At 37.2% G+C, this 12,703-nt stretch overlaps 2 protein-coding genes across 4 annotated transcripts; one reads left to right on the forward strand and one right to left on the reverse strand.

Annotated features, from left to right (window-relative positions):
- On the reverse strand, nt 1-5,998 carry LOC124220923 (uncharacterized). Of its 2 annotated transcripts, XM_046630375.2 has the most exons (5): nt 5,782-5,998; nt 5,516-5,662; nt 5,261-5,338; nt 4,490-4,850; nt 1-4,282 (listed from the first exon to the last, which is right to left on the reverse strand). In XM_046630375.2, exons 1-5 carry the CDS (start codon nt 5,917-5,919, stop codon nt 1,902-1,904), a joined length of 3,105 nt encoding a protein of 1,034 aa, XP_046486331.1. In that variant the 5' UTR covers nt 5,920-5,998; the 3' UTR covers nt 1-1,901. The 2 variants fall into 2 exon arrangements, with proteins under 2 accessions (XP_046486331.1, XP_046486330.1); XM_046630374.2 differs by having other exon boundaries at nt 1-4,850.
- Nucleotides 5,999-6,406: 408 nt separating this feature from the next.
- Nucleotides 6,407-8,258, forward strand: Elp4 (Elongator complex protein 4). 2 transcript variants are annotated; one of them, XM_046631669.2, is made up of 5 exons: nt 6,407-6,782; nt 6,831-6,892; nt 6,958-7,571; nt 7,692-7,904; nt 7,985-8,258. In XM_046631669.2, exons 1-5 carry the CDS (start codon nt 6,739-6,741, stop codon nt 8,096-8,098), a joined length of 1,047 nt encoding a protein of 348 aa, XP_046487625.1. In that variant the 5' UTR covers nt 6,407-6,738; the 3' UTR covers nt 8,099-8,258. The 2 variants fall into 2 exon arrangements, with proteins under 2 accessions (XP_046487625.1, XP_046487624.1); XM_046631668.2 differs by having other exon boundaries at nt 6,408-6,789; nt 6,857-6,892.
- The last annotated feature ends 4,445 nt before the right edge of the window (nt 8,259-12,703 follow it).

Genomic DNA, 12,703 nt, shown 5'->3' on the forward strand with positions numbered 1-12,703 from the left:
TATTTTGGATAACTTTTATTTATTCCAATGTAAGTAAAATTATCTGAACAAACGATATACATATACTTTATACATATTTATTTCAACTAGCTTTTCATTTTTAATCATCTTCATTTTACTATTCGCTTGCAATATTACATATGATATTTAAAAATAGTATGTAGCTTAATAAAATATTTTTTGACAAAGAACGGATACACCCTGTAGTTGGTAACCGTCACTCAAATCAACACGCATCATTTATTTCTATATCAGTTAAATAATAGTGATAAAGAATCCTTAAACTTTAGAGTACAGTATTTTATACTTGGGAAAGTCATTTTCATTATTATCCAACTCGACATTGCATAGTTTATTATTCACAAATAATATACTCGTATTTTGTTTTCCGGATTAAGTGGACATATACATAATTCTTTTTTTCTTTTGTCTTTTAAACTAACGGCATTTTTTTTTTTTCAATTACTTTTTGCATATTTGTTTGATCCGCTAGAGCGCATATTTGTATCCCATGGGGGTGTCCTTCATGATTAAAGTTCGTAATATGTATTATTATTCTCGCATCATAAAATGACTGAAAATATTATATACTCGGGGCAAAAAGTAAATAACGCTGCATAAACAAGCCGTGCACATGAATTATAGAAAATATTCCGGGAAAATCGAAATCAAATTTTATGCATGAAATTTTAACGTCGGATAGGAAAAATCTTCAAAAAATGTTAATTGTTTCTAGGAATGGAGTGGATTCGTACGAAATTAATGAAAAATGAACACTGAACTTGTGTTGAGAGAATTTATGCAGCTGTCATAAATTTAGGTAAGAATCCATTGCGTCTATTCCTCTTCATTTCCGTTAAAAATGCGTCCGATGGTGTTTCGATGTAATTACATTTTATCAAATTTTCATTCTCATCTACTCACTGTGATGTTCAATTTCAAAATTGTATTTCACAGCAAATCATAAGTCAGTTCGCTCGTTTTCGCGTTAGATTATTTTTAACGAGAACGGAATTGAGAACTGACGTTCAAAAACCTTACTAAATTCGACACAAGTGGTTTTAGTCACTGAATAACAAACTGACAAACTATTTTTAAACTTGTGTACGGATACGATTAGATGTGCCGGTGAGAGAAACAATCTCGAATCAAAAGTTACACCATTTCAATCTAAAAAATTAATATTATGAGTTGTATAAACAATTAACGAATTACAAGCTTGAAATATTAACAAATATGAAACAATAAAAATATAAGAACATAGAAATGTATATAGTAATTTATTTTACTTGTTTTCAAGAATTTCGAAAGTTTTGTATATGATATTCACTCCTGAATTCTGGTTTTTCAATTACTTGAATAAGAATAAGTTGTTCTGTATTCAATAATTTATAAATCAACGAATTTTTAATGGATAAATTTTTTAGCAGCTTTTAAAAAATATATTTATTGCTGTTAATATCTATTCAAAGCGATGAAAGATTTTCTTGATGAACAAACATCATGAATCGGCCATTTTTGTATCGAGATGACATTTTCTATTGCAGTTGTAAAAAGTAAAAATACATAATACCAATATACCAGAAAATTATAAATTCACGCGCAATACGTGAGCAATTTCATAAATTTGCTATTGACATGAAATGTTGAATGGCAAGCAAATTAAAAAGAAGAAAAAGAATAAAAAAAAAAAAAATTATCATGTGATAGATTGTACTACAACCCAGTGAAAAAGCAATGTTGAAATTCTTAGAAAGGTGATACATGCACTGATAATTATACATATTGCCTATTATACAACAGGAAACATGGTCTTTTTGAAAGACACCCTTGTATTTGGTATAATTTAATCACGTTATTAGTGAAAAAATTTATCATCCATATGCTTATGTACATTCTATTCAATGACTTTCAACGTGTGCCTGAAGGTCTTCAAGAGTGAGGAACGGTTTCTCACACAAGAAGCAAACGTGAGCGTTACCATTATGCATGTCAACATGTTCCGAAAGTTCTGCTTCAGTTTTAAATGTCTCATCACATATAGCGCAGAGAAATTCTTCGCGTATTATCGACCGTCCTGCCGATTCTTTTTCCCACTTCGCTATAGCGAGCTCTTCTTCGTGAGACTGCATATGGAGGGCTAACAATACTTCGGATGTAAATCCGTTTGTACATTGCTCGCACTTAAACATTACCTCCAACTTTTTATTATCACTTTCGCTGGTTATATTTATTAGATTCGGATTGTCGTCTTGGTCATCGCAGAGATGTTTTTCCACATGAGTTTCCAGGGCATCTTCATTATCCAGCGAATCGCCACAGATTGCACATTGATATTCTTCTTTCCCAGAACCATTATCTTCTTCGCTTTCATCATTACAATGCTGCTGCAGATGGTCTTTTAGTATTTCTTGGTCTGTGAACTTTTTATCACAAACAAAACATGTGTATATCTCTTTGACTGTCGCAGGCTTTTCTTTTTCACATTGCTCTATACTTATGGTATTCGAATCAGCTGCACGTTGAGCTACCGTTCCTTGGGTACTAGTAACATTGACTACGTTTTTACTACTTTCGCCAGACTCAATGTTGTCAATATTAAATTCTGATTCGTCGTGAGTCTCCAGGTGGGTGACCAACAACTTTTCTGTTCTGAAAGTTGAGTTACAAACGTAGCATTTGTGAAATTTCGCTGTTCGGCAAGTGTGGATTCTAACTAATCTTGCGTCAACTACCTCGTGACATCGCTTACAGCGCATCATACGTCGTTTCTTAGGTTTTGGAACAGCGTCAATACATGAAACTGTCTTATGAGATGTGGTATGTTCTTCTTTTTCGTGTAAGGTAGCAAAACTTTGTTTACAGGTATCGCATGAATATTTAGATTGATTCAGTTCCTCCTCGATATTGCATTGATTTTCAAAATCTGTGGAAAACTTCACTCTCTTTGTTCCCAATTTATCAGTTACAGGCTGCAATGGTAAACTTCTGGTTGTTGTATCACATTCGACAGTTTCACAAATTGCCTTCTTAACTTGTTTAACATTAGACAAGTCATCAACATGTCTCTTGCGCAATGCGTTTAGAACTTCATCAGATATGGCGAAATTCTTACGACCTCTAGGACCACATAATTTTCTTCTTTGGGGCTCGCTTGTTTTTGGAGACTCAGAGATCGAATTCAAATTATTTTGAATTTCTTTTGGAGTGGAAGTTACAGTTCGATCGTCTGAATTCACAGTATCATCAGATTCAACAGGCATTAGCTTGAACGTTCGATATTGTAGTGGAGAGTCATTCTGTCTGTCGTTGTAAGTTGCATTTCCATCTTCAATATATGAGTTGTTAGATTTTTGACTTTCCATGGATGGGAAATTATTTATTTTATACCTCTTCCCTACTTTGTTTATATCCAATCTCATAAGCAAGACTTTAGGTTGGAATATTTTTGAACGTGTTGCTGCTTTGATAAATGCTGGTGAAAAGGTTGATGATTTTTGATTATGAAGTGTTGTTACCTTGCTTAAGGGGGTTTTTTTCAATTTTAAAGATGTCTCGATATTCTTTCTAATTGCTTTTTCTACAATTGCTTTCAGCTGCTGATCCAATGTTTGGAAAGAGTCTTTTGGCTTGCTATTCACTTCGTCAGTGCACGGTAGTACATCCTTGTGCGATAGCCTGTCCTTCATATCTTTTTCAACAAACGCAGCTAACTCAGCCTGAACCTTTTGCAAGGCTTCTAATTCTGTACCCTCAACTTCAATATTCAAACACCTTTCAACATTTCTTTTGTCGTCATTATCAATTATTGATTTTGGGTTTATTCTTCGGAGTTGTACAGCATCGATGATATCTGTGTTACGCTCCTGACTGTTTTCGTCCATGTTTGTGCCGTTACCATCCAGAGAAGAGTTTTTCGAATCAGATTTTATATAATGATGTTCCGAGAGGACCAGTGTTGACGTTACAATGTAAGTAGCATTTCCAACTTCAATCTCGGATTTAATTGGTTGTGGGTTAAAGATAGATAAAATGTTGGTTAGACTATCATTGCTTCCTTCCATTGTTTTAGATTGTGAGTGCAGAACGTGTTCCTTCAATCTTGATTCGTTTAAAGTGCAGCTGTTCTCTTTTTCATTCGCAGCTTCTTCTTTCTCATTATTTGTTTCAGTACTATTTTCGTTTCTTGCAGAGTTTTGTACATTCCTTGCGTCACTCGTCGAACCTTTCTCAAGCGTTATTTTCTTTTGATACCTTGTTTTGTGTTTGTTCACTCCGGAATCTGTTTGAGGAATTAAAATTGCATCGCTATCGTATTTAATGCCGTATTCACCTTTCATATCTGTTTCTAAATTTTTCAAAGCTTTAGCTAATCTCCTTTGTTTCACAACTTCTTTATCCGCGTTTGTCTTTGCGCGAGCTTTTTGAACTGGTGATAATTTCGAGTCATTATCTGATATAATAGAATCAGTATCCGAAGCATATTTACCCGTAGCAGCCAGAAGAGCTTTTTTCCTCGCCACCCATCGTTTGGTTGATGCTCTTCGCTTTGCAGTAGTCCTACCACGTCTCCCTCCAAAATGTTTAATTCTCATAGGAACCAATGTAGGCTTTGGATGGAGTGCCAATTCCTGAGATTTGGATTCTACTTGATTATTTTTCTCGCTTTTATCATGGTCGGGCGTTGATGATTTTTGATCTAGCATCGTTGTATCTTCTTCTTTGAAGCTAGAAGTTATTGGATCATCCTCTGGTATAAACATATCCCTTAATTCAGATTGATCAGTAACATATTCCACTCTTGTGAACTCTAGAGGTGCCACTGGAATATTGATCTTCTTAACTTTTTTCTGTCGACAAAAAATATCTCTTATTCAGCAGACAAGATTTTGATATAGTAAACTAGAGCCTAGTAATTTTCACAATCACGTGATCCAAAAATAACGTGACTGAAAGTAACTGTGTTAAAGTCAGATTTTGAAATATCTGATATGAATTGTAGAAGTATGGAACTTTATGATTAGACTTCAAGTGTAATTCTATTTATTAGGTTTTACTGCTTTTATAAGAAAGGAAGTGATAAATAAGGAGTATTGGGAAACCTGAAATACGTAAACGAAAACGTTAAGGTCCCTTGGAGATGCAGAAGTTAACAGCCGCAGCTGACTTGCGATCAGCCTAAATACATGAGCGTTACTCAGCAGCAAGTAACCATGCGGCTGCCAACTTGAACGTAAATCTCCAGCACAATACCACTCACCGTGCCAGGATTTTCAGACAAAGTTTCCGTTTCACTTGCTTGTAAACCATATCTTCTCTTAGAATTGTTAGATTCCAGCTGTAAAAGACGAATAGCTACTTTCAGTTTATGAAAAAATTATTTGGTTACGCAGGAGTTGTACGCGAATCACATACAACGATGTTTGAGTCAAGCGTTGAGTTTATTTTGATTGTCTTTGTCAAAATAGGACAGGTATGTTTATTATTTCAATGATATGGGTAAATAGATACTTACGGTGGAATCATTGATCTCACTAGCATCCAAATGGGCGAGCAGCACTTCATTCGACTTGATGAATTGTTCCTTGAATTCGTTCCACATATCCAACTTATATAAACAGAGGTGACAGACTTTGTTAGGTAGGTCATCATCTTCCCGTATCTGTGGAAAATTGAAGATTCGTTTGAATTTTTCAATATGCATTCAGGGAGTAAAGCCACATCCAGAGTTTTTGCTATTTTATAGAATTACAATTTAGTGAGTGGATATATACAACATACAATGATCGAGGTGCACTTGGTTATGTTCTCAACTTTTGGAAGCAGTGTATCTTCGAAAAGGTAACTCATGTAACCTTCGTCTCCGAGGCAGAGACGACACTTGGTGTCCACGTCAAATATCTTTCGTTTATTTGACATTTTGCATTGATTTTGATCAGGAATTATAACCCCAAACTACCGCGTATCAAAACCCAAGAATTAGACTGAAGTGACGCACTTGCGGTGCGATGGCGGGGCGTTGCATCGTCTCTACAATCGACGCGCCTTAGAGACGCGCCAGTTTCAAATTTCAAAGTTACAATACCATACATGCATAGTTGATTAAACATATTAATGTCTAAGAATTGAATGACGTATAACACACATATTTTCACCTTATATAATACTGAAATCTATAAAATTAATATATTGAAGACTATTCATGTATCGGAATAAGTAAAAACAGACTAGTAACAACTTCAGCATTCATTTCATTGTTGACACAGTTGGAAACGCCTGATAATATGCAATAGAATGTACGTTCAGATGCGGCTGGATTTGAATTTTGATTCGTTCAGGATCTCATCGATGAATAATCGAGTTGCGCAGAATCCAACTTTAACATTTGCGCAGCTTCATACCGAGAATCCAATGCGATTTACCCGATTCACCTGTGATTTCATCGTGTCGTGAAAAGGCCGTTTGGAATGAAGATTAACTTGAAATGGAGTAACATCTGGCACTAACCAATAGAAACCTCGCTTTTCCCGCGTTTGTGGTTGCGTTTTTACCTTCGAAGTAACCTCCTCAGAATTACATGATGTATCTGTACTTCATACAAGGCTGATTTCATCGTTCATAACCTCTACTAGCACGCGTATAAGATTCGAATATTTCTAAAGCAAATCATGACAAGTAGTATTCAGCTTGCTAAAAGTAAAATCCCTTTTGTGCCAGGAACAAAGCCTTCAATCCAGAATGCCCAGCTTCTCGTTTCGACGGGCGTTCCTTCATTGGACCATGTAATCGGTTTGTATATTTTTAAGGTTAACTCAAACCTCTGTAAACAGTTTTCGAAACTGTACTATAATTACAGGTGGTGGTCTGCCCGTGGGAACGATCATCCTCATAGGTGAGTTCTGCCCTTTTAAAGGACATTTCAGAGTCAAGATTAATTATGAGAATTACATTTTACAGAGGAGGATACCTATGGCAGTTATGGTAGAATTATTCTCAAATATTTCATGGCGGAGGGTGTTGTTTCCTCTCACCAGCTTCTTGTTGCATCCCAGGATCTGAAACCAACACAGCTTGTGGCTGAATTGCCAGCAGTTGCGGTCGACTCAATCACCTGTCCACCGCCACAGGATGAAAAGATGCAAATAGCTTGGAGATACCAAAATATGAGGAAAATCGATACCTCACCAACAGGAGGACAGCCCTTTGGACACTATTATGACCTCACTAAAACTATCAACAAGAATATTGTAGAAGCAGCCAGCATCAAACACTGGGATGGAAGTGATGTGAGATACACGGCAGAATCCTTTGGAAACAATGCTTATGTTGATCTGCTAAAAACTGTTCAGGAAAGCATAAAAGATGGCCAATTCTCAATTTCAAGCGAACCAGAAAAAAGAAATATTCTTAGGATAGCAATTCATTCCTTGGGTTCAAGACTCTGGTTAAATGAGAAAGAAGAAACTATGACCGGTGACCTTTTGAAATTCTTCTATTGTCTAAAATCTCTTCTTAGGAACGCATATGCGGTTGCTATGGTCACAATTCCAGCTCATCACTTTGACAACTCCGTACGTTGACATTTATGGAACTAATTATAGATCATGGCTTCATTTGGTTATGCTCATAACATTATTCTACAGCTATTTGGAGTCTTGATAATATTTACATGATGAACTATTCTTTCATAGGATGCAGTGGTAGAGCGGACAGAACACTTGTCAGACATAGCATTGAGGCTGGAGTCTTTTGCTGGATCAGCTAAAGAGGCGAATCCTATATTCAGCGATTATCACGGCCTATTACACATCCGGAAGTTGGGAGCGCTGAATTCCTTGGCACCCCATTACCCAGAATCCGTGGATCTTGCTTTTAAGCTTCGTCGGAAAAAATTCGTTGTTGAGGTGCATACACATGAATTTGGAAATTTCTCCGGAATTCAAGTGAATGAATCGATTTTAGAATAGGGAACTGTTTGTTTCAGGTGCTACATCTACCTCCGGAATTGCCAGGTACTGCTCAAAGGGAACAAGACGAAATTGTGGCATTAGCTAGGGACTGTAGCAGTGGGGCAAGAAAAAGTCGATTGGACTTTTGAGGTGTTACCTTGGGTGGCGAAAGTTGAAAGTTTCTAACATTGAGAAAAAATTTTCACTTCTTGTATATACTGATAATTTATCAAAATAATTTTGTAATTTCTTCGGAGACGCTCTTGAGCTAAAAACAAGATGAATAATAAACTATGATTAATAAACTAAGCTCAGATTGCGTGGTCATTTCACAATAAAGGGCTGTGATGTAAGATATTTTTCACTCAGCAAAAGTAATGGTCTATGTATGGAGTGCATGAACTTGTTCAGAATGACTCCTTCGGAATAATTATGATCAAGCCACCAACCTAAAGAGAAACAAATTCAAAACAAATGTTCTTTCCAGCCGTATATTTTCATTTTTTACTTGATAAATAATATAACGACGTGTCGAATAAATTACAAGACTAAAGTTAGTAGAGTTTAGAAAAATAATTGTTTGAGGCGATGAGTTCATCTACCATAAACACGACAAAAATGTATTTCGGTTAGTTTGTCCACTTGACATTTAACAACATTCTACAATCGCAAAATTTAGGATCATGAACACTGTCATCAGTAAAACCGGCAGTTTTTGCTTACTTATGAATGATTGTGAGCGCTGGGTCATGAAAATCGATTGGACATACGCTGTAATAGATTCACGAATATTCTACGGAGTCAAAATTTCTCGACTTACTGCAAACAACGGATATAGAGTTACAGCCGAAAAACGAAGAACTTTGTGCGTCATTTCTCTGCTGTTGGTCCTACGCTCTTTTCGCTGCGTTTTCTGAGTTCCTGGGGGCCTAGTTAGTCAGAAAATGGTCGTACGAATCGAATCTGAGATCAGAAATTTTCAGTCGAAAAATGAAGAGAAAGTAAGGCTAACCCCTTTGCATTTTTGGCAAAAATTTCCGCGATTTTGGAAAGTGCTGGAATAAATTAATTGTGGCACTATTCCGACGCAATTCTGCGAGTGAAATCGATGGGGCGCAGTTCCAATACGCTGCGATCAACGCATCAAAAGTTACAGCCAAAAAACAAAACCTGTGATTATATGAAGCCTTACGTAATGTTTTTGATGTGTTCTTATACTGAAAATATTCATTGCTATTCCAGGTACAACCCGAGGTGGTTATCGGTGGTTGTTCGAGGTGGTTGGCGATTGTTGGAGGTGGTCGGAGGTGGACGAGGAGGAGGACGAACTGAACTGAGTCTCAAAGCCCTGTTAACACAAAAGCAGCTATTCGATAGAAATTATAGTTTATAGTTTACACAGCCCATTGCATGATATTTCATTATAAATACATGTTTCAATGTATTTAGGAATAATTTATCAAATATACAGAGGTCATGTGCTTATAATAAATGAATTGATTCGACCGCAGTTTGATGTATTCATTGGAGCTTCAACAATAAACTTAAGCTTTGTTACTTCTTTTATTTTATTATGGATGATCAAAAACATTTCCGACTATTCGTGCTGTAGAAGCATGGGGATTAAACCAAATGTAGCAAAAGATTAGAAACAGTGTATGTAGAGTACGGGTATTTTTCTAACAATGCAAACACGTGCCGCTAGCTTAGTTTTGACATATCTAGAATACCACGCCTTGCGAATTAGCTTTCCAGACAGAGATGAATGATGAATTTTAAGGACTGCATTATCGTTGTTGAATACTCTATGCCTCATGGGAAAAGAAAATCTGTAACGATAAAATTGATGCACCGGATCATCGTCGACTTTAACTTTTGAAATGTCCTACCATTTTCGAACACCTCCTACCTCCCCCTGCCACCTCCGACCATCAATGGCCACTTTCGACCATCCCCTATCACCTTCTGCCAGCGCCGACCACCTCCTACCATTTCCGAACACCTCCAACCATCCTATTTATCTATATTACTAGATTAGCTATGATATGAAAAGAGAAGAATTATTCATTTCGAAATGAGATTCTATTCGACGCGCGCTCGATGGGTTCCATAACATTAGTATTCATAATTATTCCAACAACTTTTCATTTGCTCTCTCGATCTTGAATTTTCATAGGCATAGAATCGAAACGTTGTTTTAGCTGGTCGCAAGTGAAGTATCTGCGTTGGGTGGAGGAGCAGAATTGTTTTTCGAAAAGCATTCGGATGGAAAAAAATTCAAAGTAACTGTAATACATCACGGATGCGCTAATTTTGAACGAGATGAAATGGATGCTTCGTATATGAGACGGTATTTAACGCTGCGTAGTGGTTTAAAGACCTAGAAAGGTGATAGGGAGAGAAAGAACGACGCTTCTTAACACTTCGAGTGTATTTTAACACACATTTGAAAATACGAGCGAAATTTTTCATCATCCAACTGTCGCAGAACGGCAGCGTTATTAGCCGACCCGTATCTTCAGTCAACGGCTGACCATCGAAGGACCTGGCCGGTTGAGTCTGGAATCGGCAGGAGAGATAAGGTGTGTATTTCTTGTATGAAATGTGAAAGCTAAAGTCATTATACATCATATCATATCATCATACTTCATACATCATACATCATACATCATACATCATACATCATACATCATACATCATACATCATACATCATACATCGTACATCATACATCATCATACATAGTATCAAAGTTCGAAACCATAGTTTGGATGTCGGACGTTCAGAAAGTGACGTCACCAATTCAAAATCAGCTAGCCGAATTCCTCAGTCGGGAAACAACCGCGCAGTAGAGCGGACGCATGAGAGTCGCGCTCCGCAAATTTCGAGTACCGGGTTCTCAACCTCACGGATCCCGCGCTTCGGGTCCGCTACGTATTTCGAGTATCGGGTTCTCAACCTCCCGGATCCCGCGCTTCGGGTCCGCTACGCGGTGAAACTCGACTTCCAGGATAAGCGCTCCGTGGTTCCTGGTTCACGTTTACAATAAATTATTTCAATTCGTTTTTCGCGCAACCCCAAATTCGGTAGCTGTCAGTCCGCTAATAAAATTTCTCGACTTCCAGGATAAGCGCTCCGTGGTTCCTGGTTCACGTTTACAATAAATTATTTCAATTCGTTTTTCGCGCAACCCCAAATTCGGTAGCTGTCAGTCCGCTAATAAAATTTCTCGACTTCCAGGATAAGCGCTCCGTGGTTCCTGGTTCACGTTTACAATAAATTATTTCAATTCGTTTTTCGCGCAACCCCAAATTCGGTAACTGTCAGTCCGCTAATAAAATTTCTCGACTTCCAGGATAAGCGCTCCGTGGTTCCTGGTTCACGTTTACAATAAATTATTTCAATTCGTTTTTCGCGCAACCCCAAATTCGGTAGCTGTCAGTCCGCTAATAAAATTTCTCGACTTTCAGGATAAGCGCTCCGTGGTTCCTGGTTCACGTTTACAATAAATTATTTCAATTCGTTTTTCGCGCAAGCCCAAATTCGGTAGCTGTCAGTCCGCTAATAAAATTTCTCGACTTCCAGGATAAGCGCTCCGTGGTTCCTGGTTCACGTTTACAATAAATTATTTCAATTCGTTTTTCTCGCAACCCCAAATTCGGTAGCTGTCAGTCCGCTAATAAAATTTCTCGACTTCCAGGATAAGCGCTCCGTGGTTCCTGGTTCACGTTTACAATAAATTATTTCAATTCGTTTTTCGCGCAACCCCAAATTCGGTAGCTGTCGGTCCGGTAATAAAATTTCTCGACTTCCAGGATAAGCGCTCCGTGGTTCCTGGTTCACGTTTACAATAAATTATTTCAATTCGTTTTTCGCGCAACCCCAAATTCGGTAGCTGTCAGTCCTATTCAAGGTATAACCTGAGGTGGTTATCGGTGGTTGTTCGAGGTGGTTGAAGGTGGTCGGAGGTGGACGAGGAAAAGGACGAGGAGAACGAGGATTTGTGCTGGGTGAGTAAAACACATTTATAATATTTCATGGCAATTGTAATTATATTTCATCTGAAATATTACAAACTTGTCACATTTACAATAAATTATTTCAATTCATCTTTCGTGCAAGCACATATTCAGTAGCTATAAATAATCTTATACAATTTATTATATTATTAATTGATTAATTAATATTCCTATAATATTTAATGGCAATTGTAATTATATTTCATCTGAAATATTACAAACTTGTCACGTTTACAATAAATTATTTCAATTCATCTTTCGTGCAAGCACATATTCAGTAGCTATAAATAATCTTATACAATTTACTATATTATTAATTAATTAATTAATATTCCTATAATATTTAATGGCAATTGTAATTATATTTCATCTGAAATATTACAAACTTGTCACGTTTACAATAAATTATTTCAATTCATTTTTCGTGCAAGCACATATTCAGTGGCTATGAATAATCTTGTACAATTTATTATATTATTAATTAATTCATTAATTACATTAATCCTTACACAATATTTTTGATGTGTTCCTATACTAAAAATATTCATTACTATTCCAGGTATTACCCGAGGTGGTCGGAGGTGGACGAGGAGGAGGACGAGCTGGACGAGGAGGAGGACCAGGTGGACCAGGAGGAGGCGGGGTGGGTCGTGGGAGAGGACCTCTCCTCTCCTCAGAGGAGGGGAGGGGGGAGGGGCAGGGGGGAAGGGGGGAGAGGTGGGCGGGGAGGGGGAGG

Source organism: Neodiprion pinetum, chromosome 6 (assembly GCF_021155775.2).
Source record: "Neodiprion pinetum isolate iyNeoPine1 chromosome 6, iyNeoPine1.2, whole genome shotgun sequence".
NCBI lineage: Eukaryota > Metazoa > Arthropoda > Insecta > Hymenoptera > Diprionidae > Neodiprion > Neodiprion pinetum.